Source organism: Ambystoma mexicanum, chromosome 9 (assembly GCF_040938575.1).
Source record: "Ambystoma mexicanum isolate Mex_15411 chromosome 9, UKY_AmexF1_1, whole genome shotgun sequence".
Lineage (NCBI taxonomy): Eukaryota > Metazoa > Chordata > Amphibia > Caudata > Ambystomatidae > Ambystoma > Ambystoma mexicanum.
In genome coordinates this window covers 600,969,003-600,993,762 of record NC_090931.1, presented here as the reverse complement: position 1 = coordinate 600,993,762, position 24,760 = coordinate 600,969,003, and the positions used below count along the sequence as shown (strand labels likewise).

Sequence of the window (24,760 nt, the reverse complement as noted above, 5' to 3'; positions counted from 1 at the left end):
TTCTTCGCCACTCGAAAAAATTGGAAATGGAACCCAGGGCTGCTTTCTGTTAGAGAGACTATGATGCTTCCCTAATTTAGAAAGTTTTGAATATTCACTACCCAGCTTGCATGCACTGGTGTATGAATATTTGTGGGGGGCAGGAAGTGATGGGGCTTGCCCAGGTCATAAATCTCAAGGGTTTTAATTTCCGAACATAAATTTGCTAATGATTAAGGTGTGATTGAAAATTCGGCAACTGGGAACTAAAAGAAAACAGTGATGATCAAATCGGACTTGTGTGACAGAGCGGCCCGTCAAAAAGAACCACGCTGACTCCTAGAGTAAAATTCAAGGGTGTTTATTGAAGACTTTTGATGGCTGATTTGCAAGGTTCTTTGGGGCCTAATGGGGCTGGGGACATTTGGTGGTAGGGCTGGCCCTTTCCTCTCTTGACTTCCCCAGGCCTGACTCCAACCTCCTTAGCGCAGACGTCCCTATCAGGGTGGGTAGTAATTCTCAGATTGGTAACCCCTAGCTGCCTTTCTTCTCGCTACACTTTAGGTGTTTGTCCTGAGATGATGGCTACCTGACTCGCTAAAGAACGTCTAGCTTTCCTTCTCCGGTCATCAGTTAGTACTCGGGGAATAGGGAATGGTGCCTTATTTCGCTCAGCGTCATGCTCACACCTTTTACACACTCTCATACCTGACCCTTCGCCATACTGATCTCTTAAGCTATTCTCCTCCCGCCACGTTACTGTCCCTCCAATCTCTCACTACAACTTTCCACCTCCACCCTTCGATCTTACTTCCTTTCGCACTCCTATTCTTCCTACCACTTCTATCTCCAACTATCTTCCTTCCTCTGCTAATTCCTTTCCCTCCCATCTCCGTCTATTTTCCCACATCTTACTGGTTCTCTAGTTATAACTTCACTCTATGCCAATATCCACTGTCTTCCCACTCTACCTCTACTCCTGTTCCTATTCCACTACTACCACTCTACCTCTACTCCTGTTCCTATTCCACTACTACCACTAACTCTTACCACGGTCTTCCTCTCACCGGACCTCCAGGGATATTGTAACCTGCTCACCTCTCTCACTAGCCCCTGGTCAGACCCCCAGTGACACCCAGGGATCAGGTGCCATGCACACCCCTCTATTACCCACTACCACCTATCTCCCTCACTTGCTACTCCCACCACCTACTTTACTTCCAGTTACTACCACCGCCTCTACCACTTCTTCATTCCACCACTACTCCCATTCCACCTCTAATACTCACACTCTGCCTCTCACACACACACTCCACAGACCCCCTCCTTAACAATAGCCTCCAGACTCCAATCGCTCTCACCTCCACTGGTCTCTCAGACATCCTCCACTGCCTCCTGTCCTCACCCAACTAACCTACACTTGGACACTCTCACGCACCTCCTTAGCCCCCTGCCCCCTCGGGATTGGCTACTTACCCTGTCCAATCACTTGCCTGTCTCCAAGGGGTGTGACGGGGGAAGGCCATGCAAGGGCTTTAAAGGGCTAGTAAGCCCCACCCCTTTTCCAACATGGACCCTGCTGGGGTCCCTGGACGCTTGAAAACCTGAGGCCTGAAAAAATAATCGTGAATCCTATCCCTGGTGGCATAGTGGATAGGGCCTTCATTATTTAAAATCCCTGGTGGGCTAGTGGACTTGTCCCCACGCATGCTCCTGCTGACATTTTATTGGTTATAGTTATGTTTAGTTCTTTATAAACTTTTTACAATATTTTCATAAAATCGCATCTAAAATTAATATAGTGCAAAATGAATACATAAACATTTCATCAATTTCCAAAATACTTTCAAATAATAATCAACTAATCACTCCAGTATGTGAAAAATATACTAGACACAATAGAGTAGGGCAAAATATCATAGAATTCTCCCCTGGGCATGGTTCGTATTCATAGTTCATGCATACAACATTGCACAGTTCAGTCTTATTCTATTTACTCTTTAGACCAGTTAAAATTGCTTAATTACATGTTGCCAAACCCTGTATAACGCAATGTGTATTGCTCCGGTCTCCGTATTTAAGCAATAATACCAAAAATCATCATTTTTAATTGCCTCATACTGATCTACAAATCGGCTATATATTGACATATAAATCGAGCCCAGACATGGGCATTCAGTAAGTACATGCCTTGCTGTCACAGGATAAGTGCTACAGTTACACATACGGCAAATACATTGCTCTTTAGGTAGTTGCCATTTGGCTCCCCATAGTGCTCTAACAGGAAGTTGTTTTGTCCCCATAAGCAGTCGAAATTTGTGGACCGCAGGGTCAGGGCACTTTAATAGATAGGTTTGCGCTTGAAAATAATAATGGATGATTCCCCAAATGGAAGGCTAGTTATGTAGCATGCTCATGTAGGTGTAATTGCGTTCCCAATCCCATCATTTTAATCTTTTTTTTTAAATGCATGTTTAATGACGTTAAAGTTACCACAGCGTGCTTTTTCCATAGACCAATTTAACTCTACAAATAACTCCATGGTAAGCTGATCTTATAAATTGGCACGTGTAGTCTTTCCTGTGGTGATGATGTTGGTACCTATTGTTCTCAGCATTTGACATTCTGGATGAGTTACAGCTTTCAGGGGTAATAATCCTCTGCATCAGAATAGTAGCTTTGAGTGAGAGAAGACTAATTCTCTCTCTGATATTGGATGGAGCAGGAGGGTGGAAGACGCAATATAGTCTGCCAAAAAATCCTTCAATTCTATCCAACCAGGAAAGGTCTCTAATAGAGAGAGCCTGGAGTCCGTAAGCGATCACCAGAATAAACCATTGGGTGTACAGCATCGCAATCCCTTTCCGTGAGTACCCTGCAAAGTCGGAAACAAACCTACGGATAAGTAATGTTATTTGTTTCGCACGACGGATCTTAGTTTCAGTTAAAGGGATATAATTTAATCTGCTAAGCATAACCATGCCTAGATATTTATAGGATTCAGTATAGTTAATCATGCCCCAGCTGGTAACCATTTTAGGATTCACAACTTTCTTAGAGGAAATTAGCATTGTTTGAGTTTTATTCAAATTATTTTCTCAAACTGTTAGTTAGCAAAATGACCAAGCTCTTGTAAAAATTCTTTCATTCTCCTGAAAGTGTGATCAACTATAACGAGGTCCTCTGCATAGAGCATTGCTGTGACCAGAATGGACTTAAATTTAGCAGGGATGTTGACTTTCCCCTCTAGTCGAGTTATTAGATTGGATAGAGAGAGGTTGAAAAAATGGCCAGCCAGCCAGCAAGCAACCCTGTTCAACTCCCTTGTTAATCTTAATGGGTCTAGAAAGACGACCTTCATGATCTAGACAGATCTGGGCGCTGTTTTCAGTGTGGAGACAAATAATGATCTCCATCAACCAGCTCGGACAGTCCATACATGCCAACATTTTCCACAGCATTTGATGATCAATGCTGTCAAAAGCAGATCTAAAGTCTATACAGGTAACATATATAGAAGGATGATTGCTCTTTTTTGCTTTTGTTATTATGGCGCCAAGCAAGCGAATATTATGGTTGGTGCTGGACCCTGCTCTGAATCCTGTTTGGTAAGCATGGAGTAGATTGTATTGTTTAGTCCTGTTCTGCAGATGATCAAGGACGATGGCTGAGAACATTTTACTAGTGGTGTCCAATAGTGACAATAGGCAATTCTCAGGTGCAAGCCTGTGCCCAGCCTAAACACTGGCATTAATATAGATGTTTTCCACTAAGAAGGTATGTGCATTTCTTTACATACTTTTGTGAAAAGAATATGGAGTATTTCAGCCTAAATTGCAGGTTCTTGCTTAATTACAACTGTTGCAAAGCCATTGGGGCCAGAGGCTCTAGAATCTTTTGCCTTAATTATCTCCCTTATATTCTTCACAGATATTTTCAGGGTCCAGGCTTTTTGTTCACTTTTGAATACAGTTTATGGCTTATCCTCGTACATCATTGTGGTAAGGTGGGACGCCCACTTCTCTTCACTAATAGTATTTAGGGGCTGATTCATGGAATTTGTGCGCCGTAAAATGGTGATTTGTGCCCCATTCTGCCTGCAAATCCCTGTTTAACAAATGGGGATTTGCAGGCAGAATGGCGCAAAAATCAGCTTTTTTTGGCGCACAAATTCCATGAATCAGCCCCTTAATGTTTGAAGAGAAATATTGCCTCTGACTTTATTTAGTAATTTCCATATGGAGTGGTTATTATTCTCTTTCAAGACTCCGATCATCTGCCACTGGGAATTTAATTTGTGACATTTCCTTCTTTTGAGGCAGTTTCTGTATTGATTATTCAATTCATTTTGTTGAACATAATGTTTAACGATCATATTCTGGCTTTTTAACTTTCACAGAATTTTACGTAGAAGTCTTTTAGCTTCTAATAAGTCAATGTCATAAACTTGATCTTTTTGCCAGTGACGGTCAAAGGGGCCGGATTGGACTCAGCAATATGGATGGATATTGATCTAATAAAATGTTCAATCTCTTTGCTGGTTAATGCCTTAATTACATTATCAGTGTCTTCAACAAAGGGCTGAATTCTCCGACACATTTTATTTGTTCGTTGTAGTCGATTTAATTCTTGTTCCACTATTGCTGGCAATCACATTTATTGGGCCCCTATCTTTCGCTGGGTACAGTGGTAGGTTTAGGTCAACGGGGAATGATTACTATTAGGTAATTGAACTTTGAAATCGGTTACATGATTTAATAAAGGTGGATTTCCACATATATAGTCCAATGTGTCAGATTTAGTTCCACTGGTCCATGTTGGTTTACCAGGGGTGTCACTTCTGGTTCTTCCATTTAGCGACCATATGTCCCATACTCTTACATCCCATCCCTTTTCCTCCATAATGCAGGGGCATCCCCGCTAGGGACGGGAGACTGAACCTTTTTCCCCAGAAGAAATCTTCTTCCCTTATAAATTTAGAGGTGCGCGGGGGGTGGGCCTCGGAGCATGCGCTCCCCTGACTCCGCCAGTCCCCTTTTCCACGTCGACGGGAACAGACCACTTTCACCAGCGCTCCTGGGTTTGGCTTTGGCCTTGTAATTCCATGTGCTCTTCCCTGGATACTGTCTTTTGTCTTTTTCTTCTAATCTTTAATTAAACAGGTACTCGGTCCTCTGGTGCCACTCTTCCCCGGTGCATGCGACGTCCTTGGGATTCAGCAGGTGTCCTACCTGTGAGGGGCTCTTCCCCACGTCTGACCCCCACGCTGTGTGCCTCTGCTGCATTGGCCCTGACCATGGCTGGGAGGGCTGTACTGCGTGTGACGCGCTTACACCGCGAGCTGTGAAGAAAAGATTAGCAAGGTGGAAGGAGCTCTTCGAGAAGCCACCTCCAGAGGACTGAAGAAATTAGTCAAGCACAAGTCGAGGCCCAAGGCAGGGCTGCTCTTTTCCATCGCACCCCACAAAGGTGACTTGTTCCCTAGGAAATGCCAGAGCCGCAGGGACCGTTCAGGTTCTCACACCAGTTACCGGCCGCCAGGTCGAGGGTCACTAGATCCTTCCAGAGACAGCGCTGAGGGACTCCAAGGTTCTTTTACCGGGTGTCCACCCGAGGGGCTAACGCCATAGTACCAGACAAAGGTCTGAGGGGGCTCATGTACACAGCGCTACTGATGATTCAGCTGAGGGCTCTACGCCTACCAGGTCTCGTCCTGAGGTGCAGGGTAGGCCTCAAGCTCCACCGCCAAGAGTTCTGGAGGAGGCTGGTCCCAGCAAGCCAGGCACCACAACGCAGTCACGTGGCATACAGCTCGATAAAATAGCTGCCGCGCCAGACAAGATGGCCGCTTGTCCGACCACCCCCTGTTCGGTGAGCAGGTAGGAGAAAGATTGTCCAGGTGGGACTTGTGTTGACCGGGTACGTGGACTACAGCTTATCCTTCAACGTTGCGGGGTAGATACCCCCTGCAATGTAGAGTACGCACAGGCCCCAGCAGCCACTCACTGCTGTCAATACCACCTGCCACCCCACCAGCCTGTGAGGGCAGGTTTTTTGAGAAGTTCCTCATGCTGATGATGGGCTCCATCATCAGGGACATGCTACCTCCAGTCCCTCCGCCAGCACTCAGTCATTCCTCCTATGGCTCTGGTGCCTCAGGCACCTGTGCAGCCCCAGCTGCCCACGCCGGGTCCTTCGATTCCGGCTCCCCTGCCTCCTACAGTTCAGGCGGTTCCACAGCAGCCGCCGCAGCAGCCTCCGGCACCGGTCCCCACACCTCTGCCAACAGCTCCCAGCACTCCACAGGCACCAGACTAGTCAGACACCCTGGTGGACAACGATGAGGAGGACCCATCCAAGGCCTTCCATGATCGGCTTGCAAGTTTGGCTGAATACTTGGGGCTTCCACAACCCGAGGTTGAACCACCTGAGGTGGGGTTTCAGGCCAAAGTCCTACTCTACGCCCTGTGGCTAGACCTGGGATTCCGATGCAGGGCATTGTTGCCTTGGCCAAAAAGGATGGCTGAAACCCCACTCGGCGCAGCCCACCAACAGGTGCCTCGATGGCAAATACAGGCAGTTGGAGGGGGATACAATCTTGTTGCCGGCACACCCTCTACCACACTCCTCAGTGATTACCACTGCTTCCGTATGCTCGAAGCCTTAGTCTTCATCGGCCACCTAGGCAAGAAGGAGAAGATTTTGGAGGCGTATGGAAAGGTGGTCGATTCCAACGCCTTGCTGCACCTTCGTCAATCTAATGCGGATACCATGCTCTCAGCCATTAACCAGAGGCTTTGGCTGGAAATAGCTTCCTTCAGAACTTCTCTGGCTCCCCTCGGCTGCACGTTCACACTGCTAGCATCTTTAATGTTAGCAACTTACATTTCCTTGCTTTCCGAACTTCAAGGCTTTAGTCGATTTCAATTGGAGGCTTTGGGAGACGTGCTGACTGCACGCAAGCACTCCGGATACTATTCCTTCGCTTTTCAGTATATTTCATTTGGAGGTTTTCGGAGATGTGCCAACTGCACATGAACACTCCTGATGCATTGTAATGTCTTTGCTTTGATTAGGCACAACGGGTTTCTTGACAATATCTGATTGAAACTCACTGGTTCCTGCATTTGTTTGTAGTCCGCTGCTTTCCGGTACTTCAGGTCAGGATTCCATCACCTGTCCCACCAACACCCCTGGAGGACTTTCATTCAGGGGAATGAGGTTTTTTTCTCAACCACAGCACTGGCACCGTCCAGCTTCACAGCTCCCTTCTCTCTTGTACTCCAGCTTCTTGGAGAGACACCTCCCTTGCCACCTATTGACACTTCACCACACAGTGTATTCCTCTAGCGTCTCAGCATCCCATTCTCCTCCGGTTTTCCACGAGTTGTGCTGGCCTCTCTGCTCCTCCTCTGCTATCTTGCTCCGGACTGTCCTACCTTTCATACACCTGACGAATGATGACGGGCTGCAGGTGCAAGGTCTCGGGCTCAATTACGACCTTGTTTATGCCTGTTAGTGGGACATGCCTGACCTTTAGGTCTGGAACTCGCAGTCGCTCTTCTTCGTCCCAGTTCTATAATAGCACTTTCCATAGGTATCATGTATTACTCTTGGGATGATCTTCTTCTTTCTAGTACTGGATTTCAGTTCAGGGGAAACAATAGGATAAGAATGACAATATCCTACAAAAGCTGGGGAAGGGGAGATTACATCACTTTCAGAGAAGTGGGGAATTACATGTCTCGCCCTCTGCCACTCTCTCCCCAATCTCCAAGGACCCTCCGCCCAGGTGATCCTCCCTCGCTAGTCCACCCCCAGGGTCGGGGTCTAGCAACCTTACCTTACTCTTGGTTATCTGAGGGGAGCGGGCTCTAGGAGGACTAAATGTGAGAATGCCCTTTGATTTCTCACAGTATCCTTTAACATGTGCAACAAAAGGTTAACAAGCTGGTGGTTGGCGTTGCACACTTTACCTCCTTCTCTGAGATGGGGCTCAGAATCCAAGGAGTTTCCATGAGGTGTTTGACCTCCCAACTGTGGTATTTCCAGCCCGCAGGTAATAAGGAGGACAGTAGTTGAAATCCCTCCTGCTTTTACCATTACCATCTGACACATAATGAAGGCTGAAGTGTTTCTGCTCACGTAGCTGCTTCTGTAACAAGCCCACTGTACATCTCTGCAGTGGCCTACATTTAGATAATCTTGCCCCACTCGTGTTGGGTATTGTTGAAGCTTTCATTTATTGCTCTATCCCATTTCCAACTATCTGACATTGGGGGGCATAGAACTGTTTTCTGTTTCTTGGCTTATGTAATAACTCCAATGGAGTCCTCACGGGACCCCAGCGGTAACCTCCTCCCATGTGACCAGGGGAAGGCAGCCGCTACCTGATCCTGGGGCAGCTATATACGGGAGGATCACGTGGGAGGAGACAACCTCTTGGGAGATGAAACGGCTTCATTGGTTGAGACATGGTATCTCCCATTTGCCCATGAAGAAAACCCCTTGATACCCAATATCCTAATGGCCCATTGCCATGCCTCTATAGTCCCCTTTAGGGAAAATAGAGAAACCTTTTCCCAAAACCCTTTAGACCAAACTTCCATCCATGGTCTAAAATGTTCCTCTCCATTTATAACTTGTTTATCATATGGAACCAATGAAAGTGATTTCCCAAGTAATCTGCATAAGTTAACATCATTGGACTTAATACTCCTACGTCCCGCCCCCTTTCCTCCATACTGTATGGGCGTCCCTCGCTAGGGACGGGAGACGGAACCTTTTTTTACACCAGAAAAAAATATCTTCTTTCTCTTTAAATTTAGAGGCGCGCGGGTGCTACATTCAGTTGTAATCGCCCATACAGTATGGAGAAAAGGGGACTATGGACTGGGAGTATATTAGTCACTACGGTGAGTAATTTAGAATTTTTCTTCAAATGCCCAAGTACTGGGACGAGGAGGAAGAAGGAAACGATGCATAGCAGAAGGAGCCTCAAGCTCAATGAGCTTGCTAGTTGTCAGAATGCACCTGTGCGCAGGACATTTAAAGATCAAAAATAAACTCTGAGGCTGCTGTTCGGGAGAAGTCGCTGCACCTCTCCGTGAGGTGTGTGGTACCTGGAAGCACAAACTGGTCTGGTGGAACCAAGGGGCTTGCCACCAAGAAGGCAGAGGGACGTTGCCTGGGCAGGATGTGCCAGGAACCGGGGGAATATTCCTGGGCATTCGGCAGCCGGAGACGGCACCGTTTCGCCTGAAGGAAAGTGGGCATGCTGAAGCAAAATCGCGAGAGAAACCGGAACGTCGTGGAAGCAGTTCAGAGTGGAAAGCAGGTGACGAAGCTTTGCCGCTTAAGCGTGAACGGGACCGAAGACGCCACACCAAGCCGGTGAGTCAACACAAGCAACGGTGGGACCCTGGGGTGTTTCAAGTCCTGCCAGGCGAGTTTACCAGGCAGCTACAAGTGCACGAGAAGTCCTGGCATTGCAGTATAGGCGTAAGCAAAGGGTGAGTCCCAGTTTTTTGTTACAGGGGGATTGAGCTAGAGTAGGGACTGATTATGGAGTGTCAAACACGCAAAAAACAAGCTCAATTACCCCTCTTTTAGTCCACCTTGGACTTGGGTCTGGGAAAAGGAGATGAGGATAGATTATCTATTTCATCTATCTGAGAGGCACATAGAACAAATGTTGTTTTCAAAAGAGTAAACACATTTTTAATCACATCAATTTACACAAAGAACATGGTGGGTGCTTTCCACAAGACACCTCGCAAGTTTAAAACGCATTCGAAGAACTCAGAAATTAAAAAGTCCAGCAAAAACAAATTTTTTCTACTAGTGGTGTCTAAAGTTGGTATAGTGACAGTTTTAACAGATCACCTTGACAAACTGTTTTCAAAATATTGGTTATCTCACACAATTTTTTAGGGGAACAACTAAATATACACAGCGTGAAAGTTCTAATGCTGTAGGGGGGAGACGCATGAATTGTAGTGTCTACAGGATGTCTACATATGTTTCGGCCCACAGTTTTACATCAACACCATCCCTGGTCTTCTGCTGTTCTAGTTATGGCCCTCTTCAGGACAGTATATTGCTTCTAATGTGATGGAGAAGTTCACAAAAACAAATCCCCGGATTTTTCAGTTTTTCAGGTACTATGAAGAATAGAAAAACAGAATTTGTGTTAGTGCTAGGTCTACTAAAGTACATGATTAAAACTCTTTTGTTAGAAGTTTGTGTGTGTTTGGGCTCTTTTGTTACCCATCGCTCAACTTTCCACTGACCTTTATAGACTCTTGTGGTTGGACTAAAGGTCGATTACTGTAGCAGAGAAAATGGAGGGTCACTTTCTCTTTGTGCGTTGTGATTCGCAACTTAAACGAACAATTTTTCGGCTTGTGACAAGCATCATGCTGTTGTTTCCTTTCATCAAGGGGTTTCCTTTTTTTCCCATTTTCCGGACCGATTTGTGAAAAAGGATCATATATGTAATAGCGGATTATATCCTGGGGTAAAGGCGAACACAAGTCATCTGACATGTGTACTGACCAGGCAATCACCAGTGCATCAGAAGTTCTGGCAGAGGAGTATATCGGGCAGTTGCAAATCTTCAGGTATTGCCAGGAAAGGACTGTGCTTGTTGAACTAAAGAAGGACATTTTGAAAGAAGGAACACAAGGCTAACTAGCCTTGTAACTAAGAGGATTATTGTGGGCCAAGAAAGACACAAAGAACTGTGCGACCAAGAATTGTTGCCATAGTGTTGAAGAATCCAGGGGAAGGGAATCTTTTATCTTGGAGAACTTTTATGTTGGAGCTGTTCTATTTTTCCTTTATGAACACTTTTTGCAATCAGCAGGTTAAAGACATTCTCTTTTCACCTTATAATTTGGTTTGTAATGTGAGGATCAGGATAGAACGTTTGGACACGAAGGTTTTGATTTTGACATCCTGACACAAGACAGATCTTAGTTTTTTGGTTATAGGTAGGGAACTTCATCTTAGAGTAGGGTTAGAGAGGCCTTTTCCCAAACCGTTTAATGTTAATAAAAGTCTTTAGCCAAAAACATGGCAACTTTGTGCCCGACTTTCATTTCTGACTCCTCACACTTGATTCACCCTTCCACAGTCAGTGTCTGTTATTGTCCTTTGCTTTGTGCTCCTTATTTCTGAACTCTGTCATATCATGATGCCATTTCTCTCATTGCTGTACCGGGCGTTTCCATTCAACATGTCCTAGGCCTTTTCGCTGCTCATACCTTGACCGCTAAACAGGTCTCCTGCTTGTGCTGCCTCACAATTGAACTTTCACCACTTTTTTTCATCCTGGTCTTAGCATTTATTAGTAGCATTTCTGGTGTCATGCAAGTTGTTTACCTTTTGCCAAGAGGTTAGGTGGCTCTTAACTGCAATTCACATTTGAGAGGGCTGCAAGTCTCTTTGAAAGCCAGAGAAAAGCATGCAGCAAAGAGACAAATTCCTAATTATTCAAATATTCTACTCTTTCTAAATATTTTCAAGCAAGACTGTCATTAAGCAGGGAGAGTATTCCTGTGTGTATTGGAATCCATGTTGCTTGTGATGTTTTGGTTATGCCCAAAGAGGCCTAAAACACGATATTGCGCAAGTGCATCATGATAGATGAAGCATTGACCATTCATCTGTATTTGTAAAATGGTATTGCATATTTCTGATTTGCACATCAGGTGTAAAAATGGAGGGTCTGAAAACAGTATCCTTTACTTTCATTGCCATTAAAGCATGTTTTTATCCTTGAACAGAAAGCGAGCAAGGGGCAGAGCAGAGCCATCGATCGTATGAAGAAGAAAATGTTTGAGAGTGAGTCCTGGCTTATTATGAACTCGCCCACCATTCCCTTCCGGGTCCACAACAAGAATGGCAAGGTAAGATGCGGCAATGTTATCTGCTCTTCAACCTACAACCAGTACTTAGTAACCATTAATCCAATGGGAAAACTGCTGTATTTGTTAAAATATTGTTACCCGAATGCGCACTGGCAATCGAGTCCCTGTCGGTAAATTGAAAAATTAATCCAATGTTTGGCAATAAATTGGGCTGTAACAGCTGGTAATGTCCCGCTGTCTGAGGGAATGGCCTGAGAAAGGCATGGTGGATACCGCTCTCCTTGCCATTTATCCCCATGAGAACCAGCGGCTAGCAGTCCAAACCCCACTGGTGGTAATGTGGTGGTGTCAAAGCAAGAATGTTTCTGCTCTTGACTCCTTCGCGGCTCCCTGCTGCAGTAGTCCCTTTTCAGTTGTCATTAAAATAAAAAGTGAAAAGGTTACTTGTAGGGTAGCAGTTAAAATGGGAAAAGGCTAAGCAACATTCTTCTTCTTCTGAACAACTGCTTTTATCATCGGATACAGCCTCTATTCCAAACAGCCTTTTTGGCTTCTGCACTCGCCAAGGGTGCCAATGATCTTGAGGAAAAAAGTTGTCTTCCTTGGATATAGGGTTTTCTTCAAAGCTACCTTTAAGGTCTGGGTGAAGGGCGCTTTTGCTCTTGCGAGATCTCCTGCTTTAAAGCGAATAAAACACCCTGTTTTTACTAGTGGTCAGACTTTCAAAACAAATCAGTCATCTTGGTGATGTAGCAGGGGAAGGCCTTTTGCCAAATCAATTTAGTTGTGCTTTACCCCCATGGACTTCATCTAATCTGAGCCAGTCCCCTCTCCTCACCAGGATGCAACTCTGCACTCGTGCAGGTATTAAGCTTGGTCAATTCTTGTACAGCACATAAGACTTGACCAGATAGATTAAGCCTCCCAGTCCGTCGCAGAATTCCTTTATTTTTCGCAGTCGCCTTGATGCTGGCTAGTGTGTAATTTGCACACTTTTAAGTTGGCTGTTCCTGAAGAACAAAAAGAAAAATATTGCAAAACCGTGTGATTATGAACGAACCCAGAGTATAAGCAACTTTATTTACTATTTGTTTTTACCAACTCAATACACATCTGATAAGGAATGTTATCCCAAATGGTTATTTCCCCTTACTAAACCAAACGGAAAGTCCCATTGTGCCAAGTGTCTTTCCACATGTGTCCGGCTGAACGTGTACATTCTGAAAGGAATCCAGATGATTTTGATAGAAATTCCTTGTTTCACTCCTTCTATTCGGGCCCACAGAGCATGTTTCAACATTGTTCAAAATATTCTTCCAGCCAGCTCGGAGCCGGGGATAGGCCATCTATGGCTCTCGTGATGGGCTTGGCCTTCAGGGTCTGTCATGCCGTGCCATTACAATGGTGAGGGATCATGGGAGGTGTCGCTCAGAACATATGGAGCCGCGCAGGTTGCCTCCTTTCCTTCACATATGCTGTTTATGTGCTGACGTGGGAGGTCCGGGCCCGCCCATAGGTGCATACCACTGATGTTCTGTTCAGATGATGCTCTTATCAGTCGCCTTATGGGTGCAACATACAGGGGATATGTAACTTGGGGATGGGTGTGGCTCTTTTTTCTTTTAAACTGTGCATTCAGGTGCCTAAAGCCCCCCACACACAAGCCAAACAACTTTGGCCCGGGCAGCTTCTCGAGCTTGTCAAATGTTTGCATGGTTTGGTGAAGCCAGAGTATCAGAAAGGATTCGATGATGCGGATAAAAGCTAAATGAAACTGTTATTTTCAATCATGTATTTGAATTTATTAAGAACCTATGACTAAGCGCTGTGCATACTTCACCAAAAAAAGGAACACAATATTCATGATTGGAATAAAACACAGCTCAGATGAGGTAAACATCTTAACCAGTGGAGGAGGAGAATAGATGCGCTCTAACTGAGTAAAAAAGTAAGCAAGGCTGGAAGCAGAACAAAGGAAGAATGGAAGAACAGTCCAAAATTGGGAAGCGGGAAGGGAAAAAGAGGCAACAGAACTGGTCACAGGGAGGACCGAGGACTGTCGGCAAGAATAAAGAGGCGGAGGAGAGAACACTGACACAAGGGGTGAGAGATAAGGCGCCAAACTATGAAGACATTTAAAAGCAACACAAGGAGAACACAGCTGGAGATGAGGGGAGACAAGCCCATCCAGAGAGGCCACAGAAGAGGAGATGGAAGAATGAGGCAAATGTGTAAGCAAGCCACAGAAAATTTAAAATGGAGGTCAGAGGAGTGAACGTCAATGGGAAGGCAGGAACAAGAGGCAAGTCAAGAGAAATGTAGAGAATAATAATCTTTCAGATGAGCAAGTAAACAAGTGCACTTCTTGCAGATGTTAAGATGTTGATAATGGCAAGGAGATGCTGCTAGAGAAAAAACAACAAGAATATAGATGGTGGAGAGGGACAGTATTGAGAAGAAAGAGCAGCCAAGAAGGGAGCTGTTTATTGGATGCATGAAGATGAAGGGAATGTTAAAGCATCGATGACTTGATGGCAGGTAGCCTGAAAAAGAAGAGTGTAGTGGGTCCGAAATAAAACAAAAATCTATGTGTGCGTATGTATGTGTAGGTGATAGTCTGGGAGTGACGGGGTGATAATCCAGACCAAAAGAAAGAATAATAGAAGCCATGGTGATGGTGTAGCGAGTAAATGGAAGAGGCATTGGACTGAGAAATGGATGCTATGTCTGTATACCACCTGTTGAAAGCCACATGCCAAAAAGGCTGCATTTATTAGGCTGGTTGGGTATGGCCTTCAACTGGCAGGGAAGTGGGAATTTCGAGGGTTTTACCTCCGAACCCCTCTCCTCACCGCCCATCCCCTCCTGTATTTGTCCAATTTACTTATAATCTGTGGGCTTTACCCCCCTGAATCGCCCTTTACCAACCACCCTATGCATCACACACATATACATACACAAACACCTTCTCTATGCGCTGAGTCTTCTGGGCTGCTGCGAGGTCGAGCCTATCAGCCCCTGTGCGCACTCGCTGTGCAGCAGCGCTCGAGCTCCCAGCGCTTCCGTTCACGGTCTTCTTTGATATATGATAGGTTATTTATAACGCGCTTAATACCCACAGGTTTCTATGCGGGGACCCGGGGATCGCAATTGCACCTGTGTTGCTCCGTGTCATCTTGCTTCCAAGGCTAGCACATTGCCGCTGAGCTATCTTCCCCTGCCTATAAAGTTTAGATCGCGGGCAATAGAATGTGAACAGAGAATTGATGTAAAATCTTGCAAGAGTGAGCCTAAGCTACAGAATAGGAAATACCATAAAGATAGCAACACCAAAATAAATTGAAAAGATAAGTACCAGAAATTCAGAGAAAGGAACAGAGAATAACCCTATAGATGGGTCTAAAAGAATAGGATCCTAAGATGGCATGAAGTGTTGTAAAGAAGTAAGGATGTTGGGCACACGAAGAGCAGTTTCCGTCCAGTGGGAAGTCTAAGTTAAAGAGGAGGAAGAAGAGTTAGAATCATATGTGGAGAGAGAGCAGCCGAGGGGCATCCACTCCAAGGGCTTGGTTTTTAGAGGGATAAGAGAAATGGGATGCACATTGGAGGCAAGAGAAGGATAAAGAATAGTTGGTTTTAAGACTAGGCAAGATGGTTCCATGCTTGAGAGGAAACGCCACGGATGCTGCCATTGAAACCTACATTCACCTTCTCAAAGATCGCTCTTTCTATATTTCACATTATTTTACCTCACTAATGTTAAGGCGTGACACTGTTTTAGGATTACGCCAGCTTTTGCCCCTGTAAGAACACAACTGGGATGGGATTGGCCAAAACTATCAGTATTTTTCTCCTGGAAGAACATACTTTTGATTGCTTTTCCCAGACTGCTAGTATTTGCCACTGTTTGAAAACACCTCTTGGCCCAAAATGCATGTGGTTGCTCCTGTAACAGAACCCCTGTGATAAGTTGGCCCTAACATGCCATTATTTGCTCCTGTAAGAAAACACCTGTGATGGCATTGCCCAGAAATGCCAGAACTTGACCCTGTAAAAACACACTTCTGATGGCTCTCCACCAAAATGCCAGTGTTTGCTCCTGTTAAACTACATCTGTGTTGGCCTTGGCCCGAATTCACATATTTGACCCTGTAAGAGCACAACCATGAGGGCTTTGCCCCCAACATGCTGGTATTTGCCCTGTAAGTGCAGGTGGTGGCTTTAGCCTACAATGCCAGTATTTGCCCCATAAAAACACATACTTGTGGTGGTTTTGCCCCAAACTGCCAGTATTTGCCCCTTGTAGGAGTACACCTGTGTGATGGTCTTGCCCCAAAATAGCAGTATTTGACCCTGTAATAACACTTGAGATTACATTGGCAATACCGAAGTGTTTATACAATACTAAATTACACACACTCGCTCTTTACCCCACATTCCCTATGTAGCCAAGATGTACAGTTCACCCCTCACACACACCCATTTAAACTGAACCATGATTGTGTAGATCGGTCGCACACCTGCGCAGCTCTTCTCAGCCCGCAGGGCAGTAAGAAGTGAAGTTGATTGACACTTTCCTTCCTGAGTTCCACCACCAGGAAGGACAATGGAATGCCCCCTTACCCCATAAGATTCAATGGTAGCTTTGACTTATCATTATATCCAATGGAAAGCTGGTGTTGCACGTCCACAGGATGGAAAGTGTGTGCATTGTAAGATCAAGAACAACAACTTTGCTTTTAGCGCTTAACAATTCCGAATTGATACAAACACTTGTAGCTTACAGTACTGTTTGTACGTGTATGTCCACTTGGAGCAGCATTTTCCACCCCAGTTTGATTGGCTAAGGGGCTCTGTGCACGGACTTCCGAGCTCGAGATAGTCTTTGCATATATCGGACGCTCAGGGAGGGTTTGAAAGAATCCCCCCGGGTATTAAATAGCACAGGTTAGGAACTAATTGACATCCAACACATTTTTTGGGGCTTTTGGGTAAAATAATAGCAATAGTGTCTCCATATTGTGGTATGCTTTTTCAATATGTGCTACAGTTTGGGCCATCCTTTTCCATGTCTTTTTCTTATAGTAACATCAAGTGTTGGGTTTTGGTGGAGATGTTTATACTCATGCAGAGTGATTAGCGGATCATCTGTTTGCATCTTTTCACATGGGACCCACTTGCTGTAAGGGACTAAGGTAAGCAAGGGCAGGGCAGCAGCAGTATTTCCTAAATGCAGTGCACATTTTAATACAACCCTCTTTCATGTATGGGGAATACGCGAGTATGTGCCACATGTTTTTACGGATCTGAGTTGTTTGACCGTGGCGGAATTGACCATAGTCAATTTTGCTGCAAATACAATTTTACTGCGACCAAACTCACCAAATCTATGCTCCCCCCCCAACAATACACCCCCTCCTTACCGTTTCTCGTCTGCTGTCACTCCTTGATCCTGCTGCGTCATTTCCATCTCTTCAACGCGGGTCGGTCCGACGCCGCAGGGTCCCCTTTTCTTTTTTTCTTCGTCCCCCGCCTCCAATTTTCAGGAAGCGGGGGACATCCCTGCAGCCCCCTAAGGCTAAACATACAGAACATGGGGATGCGGGGATACCCACACAACCTCGACTCCCCATGTTCAATATTTTTAACCCAACTTGATTGAATCAAATCGATCGAATGGTACCGGCCAAATTCGGTCAAATGGACCATTCAATCAATTTGATTCGATCAAATTGGGTAATACCGTTTTTACTAATCCTCAGGTGCATTGATAGGCAGACATGTGGTGCTCTTGGGGAAGAGGAACATTTTAATTACTGGTTGAAAGTCTAGTTCTTATTTTTAGTAACTTGGGTTTCAGAAGCCGCACCAAAATGGTGGCCGCCAGCAGGAGTGTAGTGGAGGCAGTGGAGCAGAGCGGCAGGTTCAAGGCATGCTTTAAAGGCTTAACCTCCAGAGTTCTCAAAGTTTTTCAAAATGTTCCCTCCCAGTGGTCGGGAGTGGTGCTCCTCTCCACAGCTGTAAATGTGAAAACAAAATAAATCTTTGTTTCCCGGAGCTCTGAAGCCTTTACCGGATTGGAACTACAATTCCACCGGGAACCACTTCTCCAGATCATCCCTTTGCTGTATTGTGTAAGCACTCTTCCAGGCCTGCAGCTTGCATTGTTCGCCCGGGGATAACTGCAACTCGTTAAAACAGCAGATTGGAGTTAACAAAATATAAGAGATACGTCTGTGAGAGAAAAATGTTAGCTCGCAGCTGGGAGGATCAAGGCCATTTTGATAAGAGATTAAGGTTTTTAGCCTCCCCATTATCGAACCTGGCTCGTTACTTGGGAGGTCACAATATTTTCAGTGTCTCACTAGTAGTGAGAGTTTGAATAAAAAATGTATTTTCAGTTAACTAGCAATACATAACATTTCGATTATGGCTTCCAGGGAGACCTAGTTTCAGGTAGGCACCACAATTAGGATAGTTTCAAAATATTTGGACTAGAAGTAAATTAATATTTAGACTAGAAGTAGATTTAGAAATGTAAGGGTAAAACCTTTTTCTTTTAGATGAAAGGCCATCAAGGTATAGGGGAAAAAACACTGTCAAACTGTTAAAAAGGGGTTTTGAGGTTCTTGTAGGATTTAAGGTTGGAACCCAAGGACTCTTCTATGAGGGTTTTATTTGTAAAGGTGTTTCCATAACTGTTTGGGTACTTGGAGCATAGATAAGATTTTTTTAAAGGTTTCCTATAAGGAAAGGGAAACGCTCTCACAGTAATCAGGCAGAGACGACACTTAATACATAGGGGACGCTATGTTACAAAGACTGAACCCATTGGCTTCCTTCATATTAGCCAGTCCGTGCTGGGACACTTAATCCTGCGAGTACCACTCAGATACACATACTCCAAGGGCCGGCCTACTTGGACGTTCTAAACATAGTAGCCATCAGGAACTTAAACTCGGGCCAGAGCACCAACCTTGAGAATTTAGACAACATAGAGAGCGGGCCCTTTCTGGTCAGCCTCATTGACGCATACAGCACACTCTTGAACAATGACAAATCGAGATCGGACTGAGTCCGCAGTCTCCCCAGTTTTTTTCTTCCCCTCAGACTTAGGACACAATTAAGCACCCCACAATCCAAATATATGGTAGATGTCTGCAACCGGTCATCTCCAGATGTTTTGGACTCCCATGGCCCAGATAGAATCCAGCAGTCACTCTATCCCCAACTGCGCAAGAAAGACCTAATCACTCCGCCACCTCCTCTATGGTCGTCCACGTCCATCGTCACTTTGAACCCAGGCATTCTGTGCCTAGGACAGAATGCAAACCGGACACTACATGTAACCTGATCAGAACCTGCATGGGCCATTGAGCTTTCGTGTAAAAGTGCTGACAAAATTCACAATCACGAAATTCTGCATTTGGGAGCGTGGCCAAAGTGTAGTGTATTACTGCACTTTTCTCATTTTTTAAGAAACTTGGTTTGCTATTAAAATAAGTATTCCAGCACCTTCAGGAGGCACTTTTAAGCGGCAAGTTGAAACTAATACAGCAAGAAATGTACTGGGATATTTATTTTCCTTAAGATCCCGCGAAAAACCTCTTCACTATTAAAGGCATTGAATTATTCAGCCAACATTTTTTTTCATTAAGGTAATTGCAAGACACTTGGCCATGGCGACCATGGAAACTGTCCACTCAGCAGTGACTATTGTGTCCTGATGGCCGCATCAAAGCACCACAGGCGGCCCTTTCACCACAAGCGACCACCACTTTAATTACAAATGGAAATAATGGCGCGACTCCCTGCAGCAGCCTCTCTGTAAACGCAGTGTACCCGCAGAGAGCAAACGGAAGAAAAGGCCATGTCGACCATGCAAAGCATTTCTAATCACCTGCTTTTGTTTCCTAATGGCAGTACAAACGCCAACAGGAAGCCCTTTTGGCACGAGCTTCACCTCTCCACCCAAATGGCGTTATCGTTAGAAGTGCACAGAAAGGAGAAACGCTCAGCAGAGTCACGCTGGAGAAGTCACCACTCCGACGCCCACAAGGACAGTCTTCTGATAGCCACCCTTACCTATATAGAAGCTGTACTCCAGGCAAAAAAAATTCTTATAATAACCGCATTATGTCAGCCCAGTCCAATACTAAGGAACTCTTTAATATCCTTAAGGAACTCGAGACACCTGCAGCCCCCCCTGACTCTTGCTCCAAAGACAACACTTGGTGCACCAATATTCAGTCAGCACTCCTGGGTAAAATTGCTACCCTCCAATCTAAAATCAGGGACAAACAGAAATCCCTACAGCTTGACCGACCACACCTACACGTAATACACATTTAACCTATCCGCATAAACCTTTCTCCTTTTCCCTACTCACTACTCTCGAAGTAGAAACCATCATAAACAATTTAAAACCTTCCAATTGCCAAGGCGACCCCTGCCCAGCACCTATTATCAAAGAAGCATCTCATGAGCTAGCCCCGTTCATTACAGCATTCATAAATGCCTCTTTCAAGACGGGTATTGACCCCGACAACCTAAAGGATGCATGGGTTATCCCACTCCTCAAAAAACCCTCCCTTGACCCTAATATCCCAACCAACTTCAGACCTATCACTACGGTCCCATTCCTGCTCAAGATCCTGGACCGCGCAGCCTACCTGCAGATTCAGGATTACCTCGAACTAAACAATCTCCTGGGCTTAAGACAATCAGGGTTCCGCCCTAAACATGGCACGGAGTCAGCTCTGATCGACTTGAAAACTCAGATGGAGTCACTGAAGGACAATGGGAAGCTAGCTCTTCTCCTTCTCCTCGATCTCTCTGCGGCTTTTGATCTGGTCAACCACCAAATACTCTGCCAGCATCTCAAATCCGCAGCCCACTTCTCCGACTCTGCCAATGCCTGGATCCACTCATTCCTGAGCAATAGATCCAGAAGGGTCTTCTCACCGCTGGCATCAGCGGATCCCTCCCCCATTCACTGTGGTGTTCCTCAAGGCTCGTGTGTATCCCCTACGTTGTATAACATATTCACCAAGCCCCTCTTCGATGTGCTTGATTATCTGGGTGTCTCCTACACTAACTACGCGGACGACACCCAGATACTCATCCCTATCACAGGAGACTACACAGCTGACACCAAAGCCCTTAACGATGTTTACTCGGTCATCCAGGCCTGGATGGCACAGCACGAACTCTGCCTTAACGATGATAAGACTGAGCTCTTACTTTTAGGATCAAATCATCGGCTCAACAAACTAGACCAAACCTACAAGTCCTTCATTATTGGCGGCAATGACATTATAGTCTCCAAAGATACTAAGACGCTAGGGGTCTATCTTGACTCCTCGCTTTCTCTGAACAGACAAATAAATGCAGTTAGGTCAGCTTCGGCCTATACCTGCAAACTTATCACTGCCTGTAGACCCTTCCTAAACTCCACCAACTGTATCACACTCGCCAGAACTCTTGTTATGGCCAAAATCGACTACTGTAGTGCTCTCTACCTAGGGACCAGTCAGTCTAACCTTAATAAATTGCAAACTGTACAAAATAATGCCTTAAGGGCAGCCTTAAACATCCCGAGACGCTCTCATATCTCCTCCGTCAGATTGGACTTACGCTGGCTCCTGGTAAAACAGAGAATTGCCCTGAAAACCCTAGCTTTGACTCACAAATGTCTGAACAACAACGCCCCACCTTACCTGTCCACTCGCTTCTCACGCCACACCTCCACTCGACCTACCAGAGCAGCCCAAACTCTCAGCCTCATCGTGCCTAGATGCAAACTCCAAAAAGCTGGTGGGGTAAGCTTCCCCATCCTGGCCTCCAAACTCTGGAACACCTTGCCCACACCTATCAGAATTGAACCATCATTCCACTCCTTCAAGAACAATGCTAAAACATGGCTGCTCTCCCAAGTCTCATGAGACCTTGACACAGTCCAGACTCCATGTGGGGTACAGAACTGAATATACATTTTCTCTCTGCTCTGTCCCTGTATTATACGCTGTTAATGGTACCCTTCGGTACATGTATATATGCTGTATATTTTTGTAACTCACTGTAACTACTGCTTTTTGTAACATGTTTAAGAGTATGTGCCCGGTTGCCCCTGGGCCTGGTTTTTTGCGCTTTATAAATAAAATCAAATCAAAATCAAAAAAAAATCAAATCAAACTCAGTAGGAGTTACCGATGTATGTAGAGCTTCCATCAATTGGTATTTTTAAAACAAATCTCACAATGCACGTCTTAAGCTGTGGCACTCGACCTTCTTTCGTGGATGTAAGTGGGCCAGGGCTCAGTCCTGGTTGGATCCAAAAGATGTTCTCCATTCATGGAGATTCTCTGCATCCTGGGCCTTGACCGGGCTCCCTAACGATTTCCCCTCGGCCCCTTCCCCTCTCCGATGTCCTCACCCTAAAAGTCATTGAAAAGTACATTTGCAATGCTGCTCTTGCCTAAGTGTTTTCACCATCACCTCATGCTACTTGTTTCCATGGGGATCAGCAAGATTACCCTCGGCTTGCTCAAATCCTACCTTGCTAATCAACAACAGTTCATACAAATGAATTCCTCCAGATCACCAACTCCAACAATCACCTGTGTAGTCCTGCCACGATCCATCCTGTCGTCTGTGATCATCAATCTTTACATGGGAGCGCTCAGAACCCTCCTCATTCCACACCCACCAATATGCTGAGGACACTCTGATCTAGCGTAAGATATTCTCCTTCGAAGACATCCAAAGACTCCAGGCCTGCCTCGCATTAATCCAGTTGTGGATGTATATTGCTTACCCGTAGCTCGAGCCCTGCAAGACTGAATTCCTATTGCTGACCAACAACACTGAACACCCGGACCTCTAGACCTGGCTTTCTGCTATGAACCCTGAGGGCTTCACATCTCAGCTGAGCAACTGCACCAAGTCCCTTGGGTTCGATATCAGCAGACACCTCAATTTTAAACGGCACATAGCGGGGATCGAAATTGGGATTTGTTGACCAGGCTAAAAAAGCAGCGCCTGGGTATCGGGCATAACCAGTTAGACAGGAGCTACCTCTGGAGAACCAGTGGGTAGCACATAGTGCATAGCAAATCTAACTTTCACCAGATGCAGACCTTTTCTCCATTTTATACTATCCAATATTCTCAAACTGTCCTTGGGTGGGTTCTTTATTCTCCTTTATATACATCCCCAAATATACAGTTCATATTGCATAGCTAGGTTTGTATGGCATCACTTGCCCAAGGAGTCAAAAATACCTCCTGGTAGCTGTTGGTTTCAAGCTAACCAGACTCCCTTTTGGTTATAACCAGGAGCTAAATAACTCCCGGTTCCTGGTAGTTTTGAACCCTTGATAGTAAGGAAGACACAAACGGCTTGGTGTCAACTTTCTCTCCTGGGGAAAATTGGAGCTCTTCATCCCTGAAAACAATTTCAGATCTGCTGTCCAAGTCTTGATCCTCCCCCACCTGGAAAATGGCAATACCCTTTTGGAAGGCCTTCTGATGACTACGCTGGCACCTGTGACACGTGTCCTGCATACAGCAGCATGACTCATCAAAGGACTCCTCAAATTCGCCTACATCACCCCGAAGCTCATCAAACACGACTGTCTCCCGCTGCAAGACCGTATTATCTTCAAATCCTGTTGCATCATCTATGAAGCCGTCACCCTGAAGATCCCAAGCTACCTCACTGAGAAACTCTGCATCTGCAGAGGCCTGCGATCCACGACCAGTAAGGGCGTGTGCATACTTTAACGCCGCTGGTGCAGGAAGGAAAGAGCCAGAAGGCAGGTCTTCTCTGTCTGCACCCCAAGACTCTGCAGTTCCTCACCGTTAACATCAGACGCGCTCAATCACTTCTGCAGTTCAGTAAGGAGCCCAAGACCCTCCTCTTCAAGGAATGGCTCCTTCCTAGCACCTAGGTCCACACACCCTCCACTTCCCACCCTCCCTGAGACTGGGGGGGGGGGGGATCTACTCCTCACTGTTTCCTCCCCTTGCTGCCAATTTCCTGCAGCCCCTGTTAGCTCTCCCGTCCCCTTTCTCTGCTTCCCTCACTGTGTGCCTCCAACTACGATTGCAGAGCACTTTGTTGCTTCCCGAAGCTAGGTTTGCGCTCAGTGAATGCCGTAATAATAATAATTAGAATCACATGGTCACTTTCATAGAAGTGGCATTAGATGATTTGCTTAATAATAAAGACTCTGAAATTGAATTATAATATGGAAAGCAAGTTCAATTTTTACAACACACGTTTATATTGACGTCTTGCATTACAATAATTGAACATTAATTACTACATACGAATCATGGAACTGTGGGATTGAAATCTACGTTGACCAATATTTGAATATTGTTTTTATTTTAGTTGATTCCTGCACTGATTAATTATATTTAACTAATCGTCTCAATTTATCTCATTTGCTGTATTATTACCTGCGTCCATTTGTGATGGGATGGGTTTGTGTCAGGGGTGCACAAGGGAAAGCCTGCAGTCAGTGCTAGAAATGTGATCTTGGGATTTACCGCACCCCCCTTCCATTTGCATGGTCTCCATGCGCACTGACAAACATTTAGTCTGGGATTCCACCTGTGGGGGAAGCAGTGCCAGGGTGTGGGGGTTGGGTGAAAGTGAGCAGGAAATACGGCCGTCATAATGGAGCGGGGCTGAGAGGTGGAGTCATAGAAGTGACGTGTAAACAAACATAAAATAGAACATTGAATTTTATAAAGATGTCTTGAAGAGTGCAAAGATACCATAACATACCAACCTGACAATATATTAAACGTCATAACAAAAGTGAGCAGAAAGAGTAATAGGAGCATTCTTTTTTTGCATCCTCCTTGGAAGCCTACAATTACCAGCATGAAAAGTATTTA

At 45.3% G+C, this 24,760-nt stretch overlaps 1 protein-coding gene across 6 annotated transcripts in view; it reads left to right on the top strand.

Moving 5' to 3' along the window:
• Window positions 1-24,760, top strand: part of ABR (ABR activator of RhoGEF and GTPase) — a 1,582,060-nt gene that overhangs the window by 1,116,334 nt on the left and 440,966 nt on the right. For all 6 annotated transcript variants that reach the window (XM_069615233.1, XM_069615235.1, XM_069615234.1 and 3 more), the window contains one exon: window positions 11,769-11,891. In XM_069615233.1, coding sequence (XP_069471334.1) covers window positions 11,769-11,891 — 123 coding nt within the window. The remainder of the gene's footprint in view (window positions 1-11,768; window positions 11,892-24,760) is intronic.